Source organism: Macaca thibetana, chromosome 2, assembly GCF_024542745.1.
Source record: "Macaca thibetana thibetana isolate TM-01 chromosome 2, ASM2454274v1, whole genome shotgun sequence".
Classification (NCBI taxonomy): Eukaryota; Metazoa; Chordata; class Mammalia; order Primates; family Cercopithecidae; genus Macaca; species Macaca thibetana.
The window spans coordinates 140,569,411-140,592,440 of record NC_065579.1 but is presented as its reverse complement, the minus strand read 5'-3'; the positions used below and the strand labels follow the sequence as shown (position 1 = coordinate 140,592,440).

The window sequence follows — 23,030 nt, the reverse complement described above, 5'->3', positions numbered from 1 at the left end:
GGCAGACTTGCTCAGTGCCACACTGAAGAACTCTTAACTGGCTGGAAGACGGCTAGGAATAGGAGGTCAGAATCAGAACAGCATCTCCCTGTGAACTTACCCCTGTCCAGAAGGGTATGGACACCTCTCCTCCTAACAGTAGGAACACTCAAGGGAAGGGGCTGTTTCACTTGTCATAATAACACTAGTCCTAGGTGCACACAAAGAATATGGTGGCTGCTCAGTAAAGGGCTGCTGAATGCATGAAAGGACTCAATTTTCCAAAGTTGGCCACTTTCAGCAGAATATGTCTGCTCTTTGGTGCCTGATCTGCCCCCCACTCCATGGGAAATGCTGTTAGGCCTGAGGTAGCCTGGACTTCACTTCCAAAGCTCCCTTCCCCTTCTCTGGTTATTTGCAGTGTCTAGTAGAGCCAGCCTGCAGAGTCCCACTTGGCCAGCAGGGGTCACTAGCACACACTGCAGCCTGGAGGGGTCTAGTGCGTCAATTAATTCTTCATGCTCTTAATTCTATAGGCTCAAGAGTCTGCAAATGAAGTTTCCTGGGAATGAGTGAGACTCATCTTTCTGTAACCCAGCCTCCTCTTGCATATGACAGCTGCTTAATGCAAGACACTTTCAGACATGAGGAGGGAAGATGGCAGGGAACAGGTGACTGCAGCAATCCCTGTGGCTCTGTGAGGGCAGGAATTACTTAGGGACCCCGGCTGTGGATCACAGAGACTTTCTGAATTCCAGAACTCTGTGGGATGCTTTCCTATGAGCAGATATTACCACCTCAGAGAGGATGAAAGGCCAAGACAGGGTCAGGTAGACTTGAGATCAGGGATTTCAAGCAAAAAGGTTGACCAGACAGGAATGAGTAGACACTGCATAAGGTGATCTTACTGTCATGAGCTGGCAGGACAAAACAAGCCTGTGGTCTCCAGTGGCCATTTAGAAATCTCAGACACAAATTTAGAGACTTTAGTCTAAGTTCTAGGCAATACTACAAACACTTTTTGAGCTTAGGCATTATTTATTCAGAATAATAACTAGTGTGAGTTCAGAACCTCATCATTCACATACAGAGCTCATGGGATCTTCATAATCACCCTGCATTTGAAACAGGAGCTATTATCCCCATTTTAGAGATGAGAAAACTGAGGCTGGCAAGGGCAGATCCTGGAGCCTAACCCAGGGCTGCATACTCCAAATTCTCATCTCTCTGTGTTCTGCCTTGCATGCCTCAGACATGAGTGCCTGCCTACTAGGACACAAGCATAAGTTTTGTGGCAGCTATTTTCACCACTGTGAGGGAGCTGTTGCTTTCTTTAGGCCTCACAGCATGAGAAACAATAAGGCCCTGTGGTCAGGAGAAAGGGCCTTTGGGTTAGACACACCTGAGTGCTCTTTCTGGTCCTGATGTTTACTAGCTGTGTGACTGCGGGCAAATTGCTTGACTTTTCTGTGCCTCAAAATCCCCTAACTGTAAGGAGGAGGGAGAAGAGGTGGCTGGGGAGAGAAGGGCCTTAGGAGAAAACCAGGCCCCACTGTGGCTCCTCCTCATGGGAGGCTGGAGGAAGGTCTTAAAACATAGATCCTGGCTGGGGTGGCTACAAGAATAGATGGCTATCTGTAAAATAGGGGAAGTAACAAATAAAGCAAGACATAAATAAAGTGGAGAAGTACCTATTTTACAGAGTTGTTGTAAGGATTAAAAAGACAACTTCTGTAAAGCATCTAGCACATACTAGGCAAATGGTAAATACAAGAACATAAAGAAGTCTGGGCTCCTAAAACACCACTGCCTTTGTTTCTAATCTATAGTGCTGAGTTGAGACTGCAACTTCCACACAGGGATCCAGGAGGGTTTTGCAGGCATATCATGGAGGGAATAAAAACAGGACAAAAAACCCAACGAATACCACCTTGCTAGGAATAGCCACATTGAGTGTTCATTTCTTTAATTTTTAAAAATGAGTAAGCAGACAATCTTGTACCCTTTGAATGCCCAATAAAAATGTTCATTATGCAAAACAGTACAACCGTTTTCATTTTTTAATAATATTGTAAATATCTCAGAAAGGATGTATTGTTTCTAATGAATATCAAAAAAGTCATCACAATGACATGTTCCCCTGCCCCAACATTGCCCTCCCCGGCCCCAAAGTTACCCAAATACTAGTAGGAAATTACAAAAAACAAAAAACAACAATCCACCCTCCGCCCTGCCCCATGAGTAGTGTTAAGTGAGTCAAGTGTTAACAGCCACATGTACGATATGTGTGTGTCGGCGAAGGCGGACCACAGGGATCTGTGCATCCATGAGAGTTGGTGTAGAGAACCTGTAGCAGCAGCAGTGGGAAGCCTCCTTGCCCGGGGCCTACTGGGAAGACAGCAGCCAAGGATAAACACAAGCAGGGCCCCAGCCTGGCCCTTCCTGGGTCCGCAGAACCAGACAGCTCAGGGAGACGAGAGTGGGATGGTAGCTTGCCCATAAGAAGTTGGGCAGGCCTGAGCTGTGTGCACAGGGGGCCCAGGCTAGGCTTCCTGTCCTGCCCAGTGGGGCACTGGGCATCTCTCAGCAGACACAGGCTTCAGATCGGGGCTGGCCAGAGCAGAGACGCTGGGGGTTTGTAGACTTTTGGGTGAATCAAACACAGAGGACCCTTACAGGAAACTAAAGCCTTGGTTTAGAGAAAGCCCACATTTCCACCAAACAGTATTGGGAACCTACAGAAAGAAGAAAGAGGGTGCCTTCCCCACCCTCATATAGCTCAGAAACCAAGGTAGAGGCTTGATATGAAGTCCAATGAAAAAAGAAGAACGGTATCAGCCAGAGAGTTCTGCAGCCAGGCTGGCTGGGGAGCAGTGCCAGACTCCAGGTCCCATGGAGGGAGGAGCCAGCGGGATGCCCAGGTCTTCCCTCCAGTGAGAGCTGACACTTCTCTCTGCCAAAGAAGGGAGGGAAGGTGGCAGGGAACAGGTGACTGCACCTGTAGCCTTGCGCCTGGCCACAGGAGCAGGTAGAATGGCTCCTGAACCAGGGGCAAGGATGGGAGAGAACTGAGAGGGAGGATGGTGGTAGGCAGACGTTAGGGGACAAGAGGAGGGAGAAGAGGTGGCCTGGGATAGAGAAGGGCCTTAGGAGGAAACCAGGCCCCACTGTGGCTCCTTCTCATGGAAGGCCGGAGGAAGGTCCTAAGACGTAGATCCTGGCTGGGGTGGCTGCAAGAATAGATGGCTGCTTCCCCACCCAGAAAATCAGTCCCCAAGGCAACTCCAGCCAGCCCTGCCAAGGGTGGAGAGGCAGAGCCGGGGCTAAGAGCAGCTGACCAGGAAAAAATGGCAGGCCAGACAGAGGAGCCCCCGCCATGGGGGCTGAGGACCCACTGGTGTCCAGAGAGCAGGGCTACCCACAGATGAGATGAAATTAGAGTTTTAGGGAAAACACACATCAACACCACACCATTTCTACAATAAACTTGATTTTAAATAAGCAGGTGGGGAGGAGGTACAACTGGGAGGGCAGAGATTATTGCCTGCAAGTCTTCAGAGGAAGCCAAGGTCCATGGCAGGTCTGCGAGCCAGCAAGGCACACAAAGAGAATCCCTAAGAGATAACCCAATCCGGCTCCTCCTCCCATTTGGGAGATGGGGAAACTGAGGCCCAGGGAGGGAAAGGGAGTGCCCAAGGTCACTTCATGGGATCAGGGCAGAGGGGGGTCTCCAGCCCAGGAGTCCTGAGTCTGTTGAACCTTTTCTTCTCTGCCACATAGCCTTGCTGTCTGCAAACCCAGTGTCCCTTGGAAAGGGAACGTTTGAAGGAAAACTACTGGCAAGACAGCAGCCGAGGATAAACACAAGCAGGGCCCCAGCTTGGGGCCATACCCTGGGGTATGGAGGAGGGGCGGCTGTGGATGGTCAGAGACAAACATGGGACACAGAACAGTCATTAAAAGGCTGACAGAGGAGGACAGCCATCACTCCCCACCCCACCTGGCCCACGACCCCAGTAAAAAAAGTTTTACAATATTATACACTTCTTCTTAATCCCTAGAAAACATTGATTAAAACTGCCCTAGGACAGAAGATCTGGCAGTCACTGTACAGTGTTATCTCTTTGGAGTGGTTACTTCCATGATGACTGGGGGCGGGGAGGGGATATGACTTTAGAGCAGTGTACAGTGGCCACCTTAAAATTAACTTGTTAATAAATCCTGTGCAAAACAAGCAAGCCCCTACCATTAGGTGAAGCATGGGGTTCGGGAATTCATTTACACACATGGGGGGAAGAAAGGAAGAAGAGCCCCAGGTGGCTGGCGGCCGCTCAGAAGTGCGTCTCCTTCTCTGTGATGGCTGCGATGGTCCCGTCGCTCTTGAGTTTGGCATCACAGTCATTAACTGTCACCATCCGTGGGCTCACCCCAAGCTTGCCCCGCATTTTCAGATCTGTGCTGGGGGTCGTCAACTTCTGAAGTTTCTGGATGGTTGGAGAGGAGGGAAAGATCTGAGTGATTAGCTGCCAGGGTCCAGGGTCTGCCTTGGCCTCTCCCAAGTACACGGGGGACACCTGGGTGCTGAAGAATTCTCAGACTAAGGTCCGGGCCCCAGCTTGGCCTCTTACGGCTCTGCCCTCGATGATGAACAATCTCCCTGGGTCTCAGTTTCCTCCTCTGGAAAATGGGGACGGTAGAGGTCCCTACTCCTGGCATTAGGTCAAGAGTAAGGAGAGGCTATGGAAAGTACTTAGCCTCACACCTGGCTAGGAAAGGTGGCTGGGACTCAGAGCTGTCATCAGGGTCCCTGCCTCGTGCCTGCCCTTGGGGGACAGTGAGAAGCTGGGTGTGAATCACTGGGTGGGAATGCATCTCCAGGGCTGTTTACAGGACAATTGCTGGATACCTGGGTGCGTTTCCCATGGAAGGGGTGCCATCATGTGGGGAAGGTGTAGCGTGTGTTGGGTGTTCCTCCAGCTGTGCTCAAAGGTAGAAGCATTAACACAAAGCCCAAGGCTCACAGCCTCAGGCCGCCTTGCAAAGCAGCCAGCACCAGGTGGCTAGCTCTGATGGATGCAGACTCCTGTCCCATGGCCCTGCCCCTCAGACCAGATGTGGCCCTGCCTCAGGCCCCTATCCCTCCGCTTCATCTGCACTCCCCAAGTTTCCTGGGAGAAGACTCCAAGCTAGGATTTAGGGGGTGCTTTCTGGGCATAAACCCTTTCCCAAGGAAGGCTGCAAAGCCTTTTGGGTGGCTGGTTTCTCAGGATCAAGGCTCTGCCTTCTCTTTCAGATCCTGCTGTGCCTGCTGGGGCACACTGTGCCCCAGACTCTGGCACAGATCTGGGGCTACAGCATGGGTTCCAAAGCCAGGCGCTTGGGTTTGTGTTCTGGCTCTACCATTTAACAAGGGCAAGAAGCTTAACCCCCTGTCCCTCAGTTTCCCCATCTGTAAAGGGGGATAATAATGGTACCTGCCTTCCGGGGTTAGTATAAGGATCAGATTAGTTGAGTGGTCACCATGTTACCTTCCATTCAGTAGGATGCATCCTCAGAGCACCTCTCTGAGGCACCTCTATCCTCATTTTCCCCTCTAGATCCCTCCCATCCCCCAGCAGCAGCTTTGTGGGAACTAAGGCTCAGGGTAGTGGACTACCTGGCACAAGGACTCTTGGTGAGGAAGACCTGGAAACTGGGTCTGATGCCTCCAAAGAATTCCCTCTTTAATAAACCCTGCTGTCCACGTTGGCAGGTGTGTGAGCTCAGGGAGATGGAGGGGGCTTAGGAAAGAATGCTCCCTCTCCTGCTTTCCCCCGCACACTAGGCCTGAGATGATCTCTAGAGGATTTAGCAGGCAACACCAGGCATTTCTGAACACCAAAAGATCATCTGGAAGTTTGGGCAGGGGCCTTCCAGTGGTCAAGGTTTTAAGGCCCCAGGTCAGCTCCCCTCTGGACATGTTTGGCCTGAGATCAGAATTAACCAACTGCCCTCGACCTACAGGCGCCAAGGAGCCTGACTTGCTCTGGGGCGTGAGCAAGCTTGAGAAAGAGACCTTCCTTAGTGGCTGGCTCCTTCTGGCTGGATGCATGGCTATTTCTGGAGCCCGGGCCCCTCAGTGGGCAGGCAGGTGGGCTGGGTGTAGCTGCCTCTGAGCTGGAGCTTGCATTCTGGCTGTGCATACCCCCACTCCCCATCGCCTCCCAGGTGGCCAAGTTCAACTCCTGCAGTCCCTGGGGTGTGGCCTTGGGGCAGAGACAGGGCCGCACAGTAGAGTGCAACCGGTCCAGCAGAAGAAGGTGAGGCAGCAAAACTCAGGGGACAGGATCACACATGTCAGAGGCTCTGCTGTATCCTTCAGAAGCTGTGTGCCCTTGGGCAAGTTGCTTCACTTCTCAGTACTTCAGTTTCCTCATCCATGGAGACAAAAAGAATCTCCACCCCCCAGGACTGCTATGCGGATTAAATGACTTAGTATTTGTAAACTGCTTAGAACAGCGTCTGGCACACAACAAACACCCTGTGCTGTATACTAAATAAGCAGAAACCCACTCAAACCGCTGCCAGCGGTAGGGAAGGAGAGTGAATAGGGAGTGCCGCTCTGGAGTAAGATGGGCTCGGTAACGATTCGGTTGCTGACAAAGGACCACACACTGTAGGACTCCAGTGACAGGAAACATCCAGGGTAGGCAAATCCACAGAGACTGAGTCGATCTGTGGTTGTCTGGGGGTGGAACAAGGGTTAACGGTGAATGGGCATGAGAACTCTTATTAGGATGACGGAAGTATTCTAAAACGGATTCATGACAATGACCGCATATTGTGGAACATTACTACAAATTGTTTAATCGTATAGCTGAAATGGGTTAATTTTAGGATATCTAAAATCTACTTTGATGAAATTGTCTTTACCAATGTGATCTGCTAACTGTTGGCTGTGTAACCGCAGGCAAGTGACCTGATTTCTCTGAACCTGTTTCCTCTACCTGCTAACTGCAGAAAATGATGCCTGTCGCCCCAGTTTGCTCTGAGGATGGCAGGAGATACAGCAGGTAGACAGCCTGGCAGGGTGACCCGTCAGAATGATTGGGATTCACAGAACCGTCAGTGCTAACACTTGTTACCCTCTGGTCCAGGACAGGATCCCAGGGCTTTTCCTATATGAACTCAGTGAGTTCTCACAGCCTCTATAAGTTAGATACTGCGGTTATCCCATTTTACAGACAGGAAGACAGAGGCTTGGCTCCTAGAAACTGGCTCAGCCAAAAGACCTCACAGAGACACCTTGGGCACAACCATGCTGATAAGCATTGGTCAGAGAGGAGTTTGCCACAGCGCCCGCCGAGGCAGATGGGCACATGGTCATCGCGCACCGTGCAGATGAGGAAACTGGGACCCAAGGTGCGAACCCTGCCCACACGCACCAGCCCTCCTGGGGCAGTCTCACCTCGGGCAGTGTCCCCTGTGTCTTCCACACCTTGATGCAGATCCAGAGCGGGATGCAGAGCATGGAGGACAGGGCCATGAGCCAGCCAATGCCATAGCCCCAGGCTGGGTAGGTGTAGACGTTGTTGTACTTGAGTGGCTTGTACTTGACCAAGAAGAAGATGAAGATCCCCTGCAGAGAGATGGGGGCAGGTGCCTGGGGGATGGGCCCTCAGCCCTGCTAGGCCATGAGGGGTCTCGGGCCCAGGCAGACCAGCAGGAGGCTGGCAGGGGAGGAGGCTGGCCCCATTTCACAGCCGTGAAAGGTGAGGCCCTGCCAGGACCACAGTGAGCTTGAGGCACAGCAGGCTGGAGCCCCATCCCACAGGCAACAGATGCTCAGGGAACTCGGCCCTGGGTTCTGGGACCTCGCTGGGCTGTGAGAACCTCTCCCCACCCCCAGGAGCCTCTTCCCCAGCCTCTGCCCAGTTAGGAATTTTTATTTTTTCTAGTTACTCCTTGAGACTGGTTTCAAAGTTGCTTCTCAGAACTACCAAGGTCTGTGAAGATGCTGAGTTACATCCAGTGCCAATAAAGGGATGAGTGATTGGGCGTTTTTTAATTAAATGTCTGCTCAGAAAGGCCCTGCTGTGGTCCGGTCTTGGGCAGAGCATGAGCCCCAATGTCACCCTCAGCTCTGCTGCCTTCATGGTTAACAACAAGACAGGGACAGGTCTTTGTTCCCCACATAGTCCTCAGCCCTCCGAGGCAGATCCAGTGCCCGATTTGCCTATGCAGAACCTGAGGTCCTGAGAAGGGAAGCGGTGTGCTCCTGGTCACACGGCAGCACTGGGATCCCAATGAGGCTGCTCCCTGGCCAAGCCCAGAGCCTGTGCCCATGGGTGCGGCTTTGCAAAGCAACCTGAACCAGGGGACATCAACCTCCTCAGGTCCAGCTTCGGCCAGGCTGGGGGCTGCGGAGTGGAAACGTGGGTTGGGGGGTAGGTGGGTGGGTAGATGGCTGGAGGTGGCTCCTGGTGGGGCCCTTACCGCACAGATCCCAGGAGTCACGATCTTCCAGCACCACTTAATGAGCGACGGTGGCCGGTAGCCAATCATGTCTTCAATGTTATCATAGAACCGGTTGCTTCCTGTCCGGAATAAATCAGATGGGCACATACACACCCCAGAGAAGTTTTGTACATGAGTCAGGGGAATGGCTAGGAGTGTTTGCGTTCTCCAGCCTGAGACAGAAAAACTGCCGCAGGAACTTTTGTATTGCTTAAATAACGACCAGGATGTTACATGTGTGAGGTTTCAGAATAAAAAGCAGCAGGAGGGATGCTGGCCCACTACTGGAGACAGCTCTCCTGGCCTCAGGCCCAGGAAATGATGAGTTGCTGGGAGAAAGGTGGAAGGTGATCCCTTTGGAGGCAAGGCAATCAGGGGTGGGGATGAGGATTTCTTTCTTTTTTTTTTTTTTTTTTTTTTGAGACGGAGTCTCACTCTGTCGCCCAGGCTGGAGCGCAGTGGCTCGATCTCGGCTCACTGCTAGCTCCACCTCCCGGGTTCACGCCATTCTCCTGCCTCAGCCGCCCGAGTAGCTGGGACTACAAGTGCCTGCCACCACGCCTGGCTAATTTTTTGTATTTTTAGTAGAGATGGGGTTTCACCATGTTAGCCAGGATGGTCTCCATCTCCTGACCCCATGATCCGCCCACCTCGGCCTCCCAAAGTGCTAGGACTCTACAGGCATGAGCCACTGCGCCCGGCCGGGGATGGTGTGAGAAGGGAAGTGGTGTGCTCCTGGTCACACGGCAGCACTGGGATAGCAATGAGGCTGCTCCCTGGCCAAGGCCAGAGCCTGTGCCCATGGGTGCAGCTTTGCAAGGCAGCCTGAAAAGGGGATAAGGATTTCGAAGGCAGGGGCCTAGCAGGGCTGCTACAGAGCAGGGGCCTGCAGAGGCATCCATTCCCAAGCCACACTCATGGCAGGAGTGACCATCACTGAGCCCAGCAACCCTCACCCACTTGTTGGGCTTGGGGAGCAGGAGGACCTGAGGTGGTTGTCTATGGAAGGCCAGGCACCATGCAGGCTGCTGCTCGACTACACTTTCTCCTACTTGGAGACATGTTGATGACTACTGTTATTTTACAAAGGGGAAAACTGAGTCTCAAGGGCAGAAGAACTGGCCCAAGATCATAGTGCCTGAGCCCTGAACCCCTTCCTGTGCTGCAGGGTGTGAAAGCAGGAGGCCTCCCAACAGTGGGAAAGGGCCAAGGAATCCCTGAAGAGAAAGAAGAGGCCAGTATAGACCAAGACAAGCCACAGAGAACCAGAGCCCACCAGAGTCCAAGCACCAGGATCCTGGGCACCCGGTGGGCAGCTGGGGTGTGGACGGGCTTGGTTGCTACTCACCATACACCCAGCCAATGCAGATGCACTCAAAGATGGCCACGAAGAGAAGGCACATCCCACTGGCAGCATAGGAGTCAAAGAGCTGGAAGATGTACATGCCACCCTGTAGGTCGGGGGACAGACACACAGACGGATGGGAGGTGAATGGACAGACGGGAGATCAGGGTCAGCCAGCTGGCCTCAGGAAGGTCCCTCTCTCTGCTCTGTGGCTACCACTGCCAGGAATCAGTTTCTCCCTAGTCTCCCCAGTTTGAAAATTGTACCCTCCCATCTGGGTGCCCCCTAATTTCCTGTCCTTTGGGGGCTGCTGGGACTGCAGATGGTTTGTCTTATCTCAGCCCCTCACTTCCCAGCTCCCCAAGGGCCAGAGACTACACAGAAAATCGAGATGGGGGAGGCTCAGCACCCCTACCTGGATGGCTATAACAGCCTCCTGACTGGCCTCCCTGCCTCCGGCCTCACCCTCTCCAATCCGTCTACATGCCAGCTTTCGGAGGAACCTTTCTCTGAAACGTGCAAATCCAACCAAACACGTGGCAGTTTAAAGTCACCCTTTGGCTCCTTTCAGCCTGCCAGTCAGGGCTGCTGCCCTCCTCACTGGCCTCATCTCCCTTCCCGCAGCCCCTCCTGGACAGACCAAGGGACAGCCTCACCTTCGTGCCTCTACACATGCTATTCCCTTTCACCTGCTAAGTTCCTTCAAAGCTCAGATCAAATGCCACCTCTTTCAGGAAGCCCTTTCTGACGGCCTCATTCTTTCTTTGGGCCTTCACAGCATGTTTTGTGGACTCAACTAAAAAAGGAGGGGAGCGGGGCTGGTGCACAGTAGGGGGTGATAAATGTAAGTTAAATCCTGTGGAGTGTGATCTCCATGGGTGGGGGAGTCCAGCTGGCTTTGTCCAGGGTTGGGTCCCAGTTTCTGGCCCAGGGCTTGGCACACAGGCAGTATGTGGTCCATCTTCACAGGATGAAGAAATGACCATAGGCCAGCTCTGTAGCATACAAATCCGTGACGATTGAGTTTAGTGATGACCTAGAATGTGTAAGCTCAGCTGACCAAGGTAATCTGGGAAGGTTTTCTAGGAGGGAGGAGAGGGGAGAGGACACCAGCTGCAGATGTAGGGAGAGTGGGGGTCTCTAAATAAAATCTTTACAATACAATGAGGATCCTTAGGGGATACAGTCAAACTCAGAGGAAATGAAAGTGTCAAAGAGCTAGGAAGGATCAGGTGGGGTGGGATAGTCTGAATACCAGGACAGTGCATTAGGGGGCTGGAATGAAACCTGGAGAGCCTCCCGTGTGTCTTCCATGGGGACTTCCTTGGAGTTCTGCTTCCCCTCTGTGCTCCCAGGGTGCCCTGGGCCTGCTTCCTCCTGTCACTCACAGACCACACACCATGGGACTCGTTCATGTCTTCAACTAGACAGGGAGAAATATCTCAATGCCCACAAGGCCAGACAGATGATACGACTGAGAAAAGGGGGCTGGGTGTGGTACCAGGGAGTGGTGGGGACCGTGGCTAACTGGAGAGTACGGGCCCCATCTAGCTACACACCTCTGGAGGGCAGTTGCTGGGGAATGCAGCTGTGAGGCCAGATCTGCAGATTTTCTGGAAGACACCAGAAATACAGATTTTTATGGGAAATTTTTCTGTTATAATTGTTGGCAACTTCGTGTTTTTAAAAAACACAGTGAGGGGGAAACAAAATGGATCTCTGAGTGGGCCATGTCTGGCCGGGGTTCTCCCATCTGTGACAACTACAGTGAATATTCTGGTCTGTGGGGGTCAGGAGCAGGTCTGAGGCACCTCTCTGGGGAGTGCGGGGCTTGGCTTTCTGAGTTAATACCTAAGACCTGCCCCCACCTCCAGCTGCTCCCCTCGCATGAACATCATACTTCACAAAGGAACAAAGAAACCTCAATGCAGCATTCAGCAAGCAGCAGGCTGTTTAACCGCTTCCTGTGTCTTCATCCAGTTGGTCCTTCACAGTGCAATTACAAGGCAGGCACTAGTGTTATCTCCACTGTTCACATGGGGAAAGTGAGGCACGAAGCAGCGACAACACCTGCTGCAGGTCATCCAGCCAGCTAGTCAAGGGCTGAGGATTGAACCCAGGTCATCTGGATGCAAAGCCCATACTCTCAACCACTCATCACACTGCCTTGGTGGAAGAAAAGACGTTTGTGGCCTATTTTTCTTAGAGCTGAGCTTTAAATGTGTGTAAGTGAGGGAAAGTTCCTTCCAGCAATTACCATGAAGGCCAAGGCAGCACGGCCCATTTGGCAATTGAACTTCTCCAGTGCAATTGATCACAGATAGTCCTCCGAGGATGCGGACGATTGGCGTGGGAGGCCCAAGCGCCTGCTGACTAACAGTCTTGCGTGACTGCAGCACTGGCTCCCTGATGGCCTCCAGGGGCCATGAAGCACCCCTTGGGCAGATGTGAGGCCTCAGTCAGAAGTTGGGTATCAGAGACTTGGTGAGCTGGGGGCACCTGGGGCAGGCGGTTCAAGAAGCACCCTCCACCACCTGCCTTCTCCAAGCAGCCGATGCCTGTGCCAACATCTGCTCCTCTTGGAATTCTGTCCGTTAGCCTCTTTAACGCATCAGGCTAACCCCCCAATTTGTATGTGACAAGACTGTGACGAGAGACTCTAATTAATCAGTGCTTAATGAGGCCCTGCTTACTGCACTGCCCGGTTTCTCTGAGTGGGGAGAGGTGAGGTGGAAACTGGGAAGCGCCATACCATTTATTTGCTCCAACACTGATTATCACTCTCATTAATGTGACAATGACTGGGCGAGGTAATGTTGCCAGCCACTGTGCACTGAGTACCCACCCCATGCCAGGCACTGAATTGGCTCTGAGGTCATGAAGCCAAATGAGGGCTGGCTCCTGTTCTCACGGCCCCTGAGGTCTGGTGGGGGAGACAGGTGAACAGGTGGACCATAGATCACGGTAATGGGGAGGAGGAGACTGAACTGAGCTGCAAACAAAGTGCTAGGGGCTGGGGGCATGAATGAGGAAAGGGACGCTAAGGAGGCTTCCAGGAAGAGGCAGCATATGAGTTGGGAAGTGGGGGGGATGAGTAGATGCAACAAGGTGGCATGAACCCAAATGCTTTCTAGCCTGACCTCAATATTACGTCAGCTGCTTTTACTAATTCTGAGTTCCCTCATTTCTTTCCATGTTTCTTACAAAAACTCTTCTTGTTTCTAGGCAACAGTTCAATTTTTCTTTTTAAATTAATTAATTTTGTGCATATGGGGAGAAAAATACCTAATGTTACCTTCCCAAGATACATAAGAAGGTATTTATTTGACAGAATGGCTATGGGAGGTGGGGGAGAGAAATACAGTTTTCTCAGATGGTCTTAATTTGGAGGTCATGGAGAGCCTCTCTTAACCTGCAGGCCCAGCAGGGACAGTGAGAAGAGGGCTACACACAGAAGGCCCAGGCTGGAGCACACGGTGCCCGAAGGTGCCAGTATCACCAGAGATGCCCAGAAAAGCCTGCTCTGAACGCGAGACCACTCATAGGTAACTGTTACAGGGCTAATAGCTGACACTGTTGCTTCACCCGGAAGTTATTCTGAGGGATGGCCCAGGCGTCCATGTGCTCACCATGACAGATCAACCCAGCGTTCCCCTGGTGAGTGTGACTCCCCTCTGTGAATAACAGCAGCGGCCTTTAGCTGAGCACTTGCACATGAAGACACTGTGCTGAGGGCTTGATGAGAACTTCCATTAGATCCTCACCATGACCCGCTAGGAGGAAGCATAAACCGAGTGGCAGAGGGCACTAGACCTGACCCAGGTCACACAGCTGGTCACTTTCAGAGCTGGGAGTTGACGTCACACACCCACTTCACCCCGTGCAGCACAAACCATGCCACTCACCTCCGTTAACATCACGAGGCCCAGAAAATAGGAGATAACAGACAAGGCTAGGATGAGCAGCTCCCGCCGGTAACCCCTCCGGAAGACCTTGGGGTACATGTCCACCACGGCAGTCACCAGGCTTTCCACACACACAAACTGGACGGGGAGATACGATGGTGTGAAACTCAAGGAAAAGGCTGCTCCTGGGGGCCCAGGCTCTGAGCAAGCGCAGCAGGCCTGAACCCTGGGCTTCCTTCATTCCCACACCCACTGATGCAGACGAGGGGCCGGAGAATAACAGTAATCCCAGAACTAGCGGAGCTCCAGTCATGCCCATTTAACAGATGAGGATGCTGAGGCTCAGAGGTGGGGAGTGACCTGCCCAACATTATTCAGCAAGGATGTGGCAGTAAGGACTTGAGCTGGGGTCTCCAGACTCCAAATCTAGTACTCCTCCTTCTCCCGCATGCTGCCTGTCACATGCCTATGTGCTGGGCTCTGTGCTGGGGTCGACAACTTAAATGAGACCAGCCCCTGCCCTTGAGGCAAGGCTGGGGTTTCTGTGCCTGTAGTGGGAGCTAAGTGCTCTGCTGACGGCAGGCTCTGGTCTGTCTCTGTGGTCTCCGGGGTTGGGATGCTTCCCTGCTCTTTGTTTCTGGCAGATGAGGCCCCTCTGTTGGGTGGAGGGCAATCAGAGGTGAGCCAACTTCCAGCTCTTTGTCTCTGCTGGGTGTCTTTGGGCCCCAGCCAAACGGTGCAGGCATCAATGGCTGAGTTTGAGCCACTAAGTATCTGTATCTTGTGTGCTGAGCACAGGACCAGGTACACGGTATCTGCCCAGTTCCTACCCACCCATTAACAGCCAGCCTGAATATCCTAAGATACCAACCGCCCCCTTACCTGGTTCTCACGGCACTGGGGGCAGATCTGCATGAACTTTTTCCTGATCACTCTTGTCCCCCACTCAGGACAGCCCAACCCTCTCCTCTGTGTCCTGAGTACACCCCTCACCCTGGGGGCCGTTGCCTGATTATATCTGTCTCCTTACAAGCAGGTGGGATCCTGGAGGGCAAGGGCCACATCATTGTCATCTATCTATTTCCTGTGTCTAGCTCCGGGCCCCTGGCACAGAGGAGGGAAAGGCTCAGGAAATGTTTGCCACATTAATAATAATAACAGTAATGATAATAGCAAACACATCATACCTGCGACAACGTGCCAGGCTCTGTTCTAGGCAGTTAGCATACATTAATTTATGTAGTCTCTCCATGGTCTGTACTATTATTATCCCCCTTTTGTAAATGAAGACACAGAAGCACAGAGGAGGGAGTACGCAATTTACCCAAGGTCACGCAGGCGGTAAGTGGCAACGCCTGGATTCGAATGAGGCGATCTTGCTCCAGAGCTGGGCTTTACCCACCCCACTGCCCTGCCTTGAGGGAGGGAGGAGGAGTTAAGGGTTCTTTTGCCAGCCACCTTGTTGGGAAGCACCCCTTCCATGGAGCCATTTGTTGGCTCCAAATCCTTTCTGATTTACCTCTGCCTCCTCAGAAAAGGTGTTTCAACACTCCTTGTGCAGACAAAGGGAATGAGGCACAGAGTGGCAAGGTGACTAGCCCAAGGCACACAGCTCGCAAGTCGTGGGGCTGGGACTCAAGCCCAGGCTGTGGCCTCGCAGCTGCTCCGCCTCAGCAGCAAGGGCTGGCTCTGTCTATCCTTTCTCCAGGTCCTAGGGAAGAGGATGGGATGCTAGGGAGGTTGTTTATCCAGGACTGAAACTGACGAGACACCTGCACTGTGTAGGCCAAGAGGCAGACAGGCCCGCGTGCACGTCCCAGCAAGTCACTCAGTATCTCTGAACCTCAGTTTCTTCTTCTATAAAATGGAGGCAATGAAAGGACCCCCCCGCAGCCCATGTGGTTATGGTGACAATGAACTGAGAATGTATCCAAGGCACACAGCAAGGGTAGCACGCATGGGGGTAGGCAGTGGCCGCCACTTTTTGTGCCAGACCTTGGGCCCCCAGGCCCAAGTGCTGGCTTAGCTCAGCCCAGGGACTCCCCGAGCCGAGGCCCCAGCCCCCGCCTCCCTCTGCTAGGCAGGCCTGGCCTGTCACGCATAAGCTGTCAATCCCTCCAAGGCCTCTGCCTGCAACAGCAACAATAAGGGAAGATTATCAGCGGAAACACCCGGTGATTTGGCTCAGCAGCCTCTGGGAAACTGTTCAGGGGAAGAAATTGGACTCGACTGCCTTGACAGACACACTGGCTGTGGGGTTTGGGTGCCAAGTGACTCAACTGGCACAAGGTCATGTGTGAGGGCAGCACTCCCATAGGCTGGGCTGGGTGTGTCTCCCCACTTCACCTGGGGGCCCAGGGTGTCTGACTGCTTTGCCTGCAGAGCTGCCTGCACAGCACAGCGCTGGCTGGCCAAGACCTAGTCTCCTAGGCAGGGAGGCTGTGGCTGGGGGAAGTTCTCCAGGGCTCCTAGGGAAAACTGCTACACGGAGTAGCAGGCAAAGCGTGGGTTTCAGGGACTGATGGGGGAATAGTCTGGGAAAGAGGCCGGGGACCTGGGATGGGAGGCTGGAGTGTGCTCAGTGTGGGAAGCGAGCGCCTGCCGCTGTGTGACAACAAAGGGAAACTGAGTGCATGGGTGAGTTACTAGCTCCAGGTCTATCCCCTTTGCCAGGGAAGGAGGCTGCCAAGCAGAGGCAGGTCGGCAAGGGGCCTCTAGGGAGGGCCAAGCACAGAGGCAGGCAGGTGGTGGCGGGGCAGAGCTGGTGGTGGCATCCAGGACAGAGACGGAGGAAGGAAGAGGAGGTGCTTTTGTATGTGTCCGTGTCCTCAGTGACTGGGTTGGGACGGGGACATCCATGCTGTGGGACTCACTCTCTGAGACTCTCTTCTGCTGTGCCTGGCAGTGCTGTTGGCAGGAGTGGTTGAGCAGAAGGGAAGTATTTAGCAAATTTTTCTAAACATGAATTGAGAGTTGGGAATTCCAGTAAGGAAAACAGTATTTGGGGAGGCTTAGAGGGGCTGGAACAGACATTCGTGGGTAAGTGTGGAGCCCACCTGGTGGATGGGGGGTGCAAGCGTTGCTGGGAGGGAAGAGGAGGGTGGAATGGGGGATGGTGGGCAGGGCCCTGATGCCAGGGCCAGGTGGGAGTGGTTGGGCCTGGGGAGCCACTCTTAAGGGTGGCGTCTGGCCTCCTGGCCCAGGTTCCCCTCCCTCCTGGGCTCCCCCTCCCCATGGCCCCTTACCTGGCTGTCCAGGCCTAGGAAGATGAGCATCATGAAGAACAAGGTGGCCCACAGCGGGGAGAGAGGCATCATGGTGACCGCCTTGGGGTACGCAATAAAGGCCAGGCCAGGGCCTGGAGTGAGGGAGAGAGAGAAAGCCACTGGGTGGAGCCCCATCCCTCATACCATTGCTAGTTTAATCCAGCATTTACTGAGAGCCTCCTCTGCGACAGGCACTGTGCCTGCCTCTCGCTCAAATCACTTGTTTCCCAGCCACCCCAGGCGGTTGGTGCTATTCTGATGCCCCTTTTGCAAATGAGCAAGTTGAGGCAGAAAGAGGTAAACAAGGGCCTTGGAAGGGTAAGGATTCAAGCCTAGGTTGGGCTGATCCATGGACCTTCCTCTAGACATGTCTCTACTGTTCTCAAGGGGCAAGGTGCAGTTTCTCGTTAAAATGCAGATTCTCAGGCCCACCCAGCGATTCTGACTCCGTCTGCCCAAGGGGAGGCAAGGACCAGGCACCCAGTGGGTGTGGTAGGTCGGGTCCAGGCTGGAGAAATGCTCTTCCACCCTGGCAGCCTCTTCCTTTGGCTTCCACTCTCATTTCCAGGTCCACACTCCCTTGTTTTAGTTGCTCCACATAAGAGGGCTGGGTTAACGTGTCCTCGGGATGAACTTTATCAATGTCAGCAGACAGATACCTGAGAGTCGAGCCCTGTGGCACAGTGGTCAAGAGCACAGGCTCTGTAGCCGGGTGTCCTGGGCTCAAATCTGTTTTCTTAGTTGAAAAATGGGGATAATAAAGTCCTACCTAAAAAAAGTAGTTTTGCTAATTCAGTGAGATGACACAATAAATGGAAAGCACTGAAGCAGGTAAATGCTTAATAGACATGAACTCTGATGAGTTTTTACTTTAAAGAGAAGCTTCATTAAGGTATAATTTACACACTAGTTTAATAGTTTTAAAAAATGTATATACCCAGATAACCACCATGACAATCAAGCCATGGCAATCAAGCTATAGAATACTGCCATTGGCCCCTTGGGCCCCTCTGCTGCCTCTTCGCCTCCGTTCCTCATCTTCACTTTGGGCAACCATCAATTCAGGTTTTTTTTTCATCCTCGGATTAGTTTTGCCTATTCTACCTAGAAATGGAATTGGTGGGTCATATGCCAATCACGTGTTTAACGTTCTAAGAAATTCCAAACTGATTTTCAAAGTAGCTGTGCCATTTTACAGTACTACCAGCAATGTTTCCAATTTCCAGTGGCTCCACATCCTTGCCAACACTTGATATTGTCAGTCTTTTAAGATGTGTCATTACAGTGGGAGAGAGATATTATATCATAGTTTTGATTTGCATTTCCCTGATAGCTAATGACAAGCTAATGACGTTGAGTATCTTCCCATGTTTATTGTCTGTTCATATGTCTTCTTTTGTGAAGTGATGGCTTGATTTTTTTGTCCACTTTTTTTTATTAGGTTGTTTCCTTTTTATTTGATTGTGAGAGTTCTTTATATGTTTAGGATGTAAATCCTTGATCAGAGGAGTTATTACAAATATTTTCTCCCAGTCTGTGGCTTGCCTTTTCATTTTCTTAACGGTGTCTTGTGAAGAGCAGAAGTAAAAACTTTCCAGTTGTTTCCTGCTAGCATGTAAAGAAGTACAATAGATTTTATTTATTTTGTCCTTTGTCCTCACTGAGTTCACTTATTACTTTTTTAGTAGGTTCCTTAGGATTTTTGGCTAAGTCAGTATGTTTATCAAGAACATTTTTATTCTTCCCTTTAATTATTTTTATTGTTCTTGCCTTATTGCACTCTCTAGGAAGTTCATTGCTATACGGTATAGAGGCAGAGATAGCATACATCCTTGATTTGTTTCTGATTTTAGGGGAACACATTCAATATTTAATAACTGGTAAATTAATATTGGTATAATACCATTAAGCCACAGATCTTACTCATATTCTGCCAGTTTTTCTCCTTTTGCCCCCTTTTCTCTGTTCCAACATTTAATTCAGAACTCCAGATTGCGTTTAGTGGTTGTATCTCTTTAGTCTTCTCCAGTCTTTGCAGTCCCTTAGTCTGTTTTTGGTCTTTTCTAAAATCAACATTTTTGATGAGTTCTGGTTGTTGTTTTGCAGAATGTCTCTTGATGTGGGTTGGTCTGATATTTGCTCATGACTTATGCTGAGGCTGTGCATCTTTTGGCTAGAAAACCACAGCAGTGATGTTATGTCCTTTCTGGTGTATTATATCAGGGGGTACATGTCAATCAATATTATTACTGGTGATGTTTACTTTGATCACTTAAGGTTAAGGTTAAACTGTTGTCTGCTAGGTTTCTCCACTGTAACGTTACTCTTTTTCTCTTTGTAATTGTTAACTCTCTTGGAGGGAAATATTTTGAGATTATGAAAATATCCTGCTTCTACTCCAACTTTTACCTACTGATTTTAGCATCCATTGGTGGGTCTTGCCTGCAACCGTGATTACAATGGTGTTTGCCTAATGGTGATTTGGTATTTCCCTTATTCCTTCTATATTTATTAATTATAATTCTTCTCCAAGGAATAGTGTCCTTTCACACCATTTATTTATTCAATTATTTATATATGTCAGTATGGACTCCTGGGTAGTTTATTCTATGGGTTACAATCCAATACTATCATTATTTATTTTACTGTTCAAGTTATTTCAGTATTGACCATTGGGAGTTCCTTCAGGTTGATTTCCATGGCTTTTTGACATGCCTCCATCCTTTTTTTCTGAGCACTTCCTTATTTTTTGGCATCACAAAAATGTTCTAGCTTCACCTTGTCTTGCCCTAGCTCTGAAATCAACTGCTTTGCCAAGGAGCCCTGTTTTTGTTTTTGTTTTTGTTTTAAAGTGAAGAATAGTGTTTAGAAACCAAGATCTGAGCCCTAGGTGTGCTCATAACTATGGAGTATTATTGCTTGTAAGCTCTCTCAGCACACAAAGATAGGAAATATATGTATATTTATCCATGCATATACACATGAATATTTCTATATCTATCTGTACACAGATGAAAACCATGAGTTTTAATATACTGATACTTCCAATTCCAATAAAAGACATTCTAGCATCTGTCCTTTCCTTATTTTTAACTTCTTTCTCAGTGAAAAATCTATCTATAAAATATTTACCTATTTGTTCAATCCTAATATACACACTTATAACAGTTGCAGAATTGCTACCCCTATGCTAATTGGAGCACAATACAGTTATTTTTGTCTTTAGCCTTATAATATCCAGTCAAGATGCTGTTTCTCAAAGTTACATAGGTTAGTTTTTCCTTCCCCATTCCCTTCAGCATGGTGACATTTTTCATTTGTAGTATAGTTAAGTTCATTTGTTACTATTTATATTCAATTTGGGGTTCCACTACAGAAAAAAAGATGGTTTATTTTGAGTGGTATGTGAAACATTACCAAGACTCAGAGCTAATTAAAAAAAAAGATCTATTCAAAGAAGCACTGCTTTCTTCTCATTCTTCCTCCCTCATTCCCATTCCTCCCTTCTTTCCACCCCTTTTCCGACCATCCCTGAAGGTAACCATTCTTGTTTGTTTCTAGTTAATCCTTTCTGTATTTCTTTTGCACAAATGAGTAGACATATTTTCTCATCTCCCCTTCTTTTTTCACATAATGGGTAGGATACTATAGATATCTGCTTTTTAAAAACTTTTACACATACACATCATTTCAAAAAGTACTCCTCAATTTCTATTTTCTTGATTATTTTATGTTGTAAATGCGTGTTAAATTTTGTTAAAGGTTTTTTAAGCACTGATGAAGCTAATCTTATGTTTTTTTGTTAGATCTATTAACATGGTGCATTATATTAACGGATTTCTATTTCTTGAGATACACTGATGCTTGTTTTGTGGCACAGTATATGGTCTATCTTGGTGAATGTTCCATGTCCACTGGAAAAGAATTGTGCTCTGTAAGTACTGAGTGCAGTTTGATAAATATTAGTGAAGTCATTGTGGTTGATAGTATTGTTCAGATCGCTGTGTCTTTATTGACATTTCATATAATTGTTCTATCATTAGAGAGGGGTGTTAAAATCTCCAACTATGCTTGTGGATTTGTCTATTTTCCCCTCTAGTTCTATCAGTTTTAGCTCCCTATATAACAAATCTCTGCTTTCAGGTACAAACTCACTAGATTGCTATGTCTTCTCAATGAATTGCCCCTTTTATCAATATGAGGTGTTCCTCTTTATCTCTGCTAATACTTTTTGACTTGAAGTTTACTCTGTCCAACACTAATATAGTCAAGCCAGTTTTCTTATGTTTATTGTTTGAATGGTATATCTTTACCCATTCTTTTATACTTTATCTGTGTCTTTAAAGTGTGTCTCTTTTAGACGTTTTATAGTTGGGTCTTTTTTTAAAAAAAATCTGGTCTGATAATCTCTGCCTTTTAATTGGTGTATCTGGTCCATTTAAATTTAATATAAGTGGCCGGGCGCAGTGGCTCACGCCTGTAATCCCAGCACTTTGGGAGGCCGAGGCAGGCGGATCACAAGGTCAGGAGATCGAGACCACGGTGAAACCCCGTCTCTACTAAAAATACAAAAAAAAAAAAAAAATTAGCCGGGTGCGGTGGCAGGCGCCTGTAGTCCCAGCTACTCAGGAGGCTGAGGCAGGAGAATGGCGTGAACCCGGGAGGTGGAGCGTGCAGTGAGCCGAGATCGCGCCACTGCACTCCAGCCTGGGCGACAGAGCAAGACTCCGTCTCAAAAAAAAAAAAAAAAAAAAAAAAAAAAAAAAAAAAAATTTAATATAAGTATTAATATGGTTAGATTTAAGTCTATTATTTTGTATTTGTTTTCTTTTTGGTTTTCTGTTTTTGTTTGCTTATTTTATTTAGTTTTACTCTGTGGCACTTTCCTGCATTCTTCTGGGTTAATAAATATTTTTAATTTTCAATTTTGTTTCATCTATTAGCTTTTTAGCTCTACCTCTTATTATTTTTCTCTAAGCAATTGGACCAAGACTATACATCATAACTTATTCAAGTTAATAACATATCACTTTGCACTTCTACCACACATGTGACACTTTCCACTTCTGATTATTATTCTGACATTTTCTGTCCTAAAACAGACATCTGGACCTAACCATATCAATCATTGCAAAATACAAATGGACCACATACTCCAGTTAAGAGATTATTAGGCTAGATAAAGAAGCAAGACCCAACTGTAAGCTGTGTAAAACTCTCCCCTAGGAGACAGCATCCTGAGTGCAACAGCATCAGAGAGACAGACTGCAGGACGTGCAGGGAAGGTCAGCAAATCTCAGGCACTAGGCGTAGAACAGAACAAAATCTGAGCCCTGCAAGAAGTACATTCTGTCTCCCTGGCTCAGTCTCCAAGGTGTTCTGGGACATCCCACTGAGTGTTCTGGCATCTAATTAAGTATTTTCCAAAAATCATGCCTCAGAAAGTGAGCCCAGATCCTTCTGAGAAAGGGGAGGTGACTACATATTCAGCTGTAACTTGCATTTGCTCCAACTGGCAGACTCCTAAAGAGGGTCTTGGTGTGATTCACACCCCCAATCAGGGGCACAGAGCAGGCTTTCCTGCTTGATGCCAACAGCAACACAAGAAAGCGAGGCAGAAGAGACCAGATCCAGGCTGCACTGCTTATGGACTATATGCTCTTGGATGAACCACTTCATCTTTCTGAGCTACAAGGTCCTCGTCTGTAACAGGCACTGTAAAAGCTAGGACTGCTATGTGAATAGTGCCTGCTGGAGTTGTGCAGGGCATAGTCTGCACAGCCACGAGTGGAGGCCCTGGTGAAACCTATGTTGCAGAGGTGCCAGGAGCATTTCATGAGGTAGTATATGAAAAACACCTGTCTTACAGCCTGACAAGTGGGACAGAGAAAGTCAATTCTAGTGCATCAATTCAATGGAATACCACACAACTCATGATAACAATCTATTTTTACTGAGGGCCAAGCTCCTCATGCTTTATTATAATGGAAGAACTCAGCCTACATAATGCCAAGGATAATATCATCCAGTTTTGATCAT

At 49.4% G+C, this 23,030-nt stretch overlaps 1 protein-coding gene across 1 annotated transcript in view; it reads right to left on the bottom strand.

Moving 5' to 3' along the window:
• Positions 1 to 1,928: 1,928 nt before the first annotated feature.
• Positions 1,929 to 23,030, bottom strand: part of SLC6A11 (solute carrier family 6 member 11) — a 122,368-nt gene continuing 101,266 nt past the window's right edge. Inside the window, exons 9-14 of the mRNA XM_050781470.1 lie at positions 16,971 to 17,083; positions 13,726 to 13,863; positions 9,824 to 9,926; positions 8,455 to 8,555; positions 7,427 to 7,597; positions 1,929 to 4,463 (exon numbers count right to left, since the gene is read on the bottom strand). Of these exons, the coding sequence (XP_050637427.1) occupies positions 4,311 to 4,463; positions 7,427 to 7,597; positions 8,455 to 8,555; positions 9,824 to 9,926; positions 13,726 to 13,863; positions 16,971 to 17,083 (779 nt within the window). The 3' untranslated portion in view covers positions 1,929 to 4,310. The remainder of the gene's footprint in view (positions 4,464 to 7,426; positions 7,598 to 8,454; positions 8,556 to 9,823; positions 9,927 to 13,725; positions 13,864 to 16,970; positions 17,084 to 23,030) is intronic.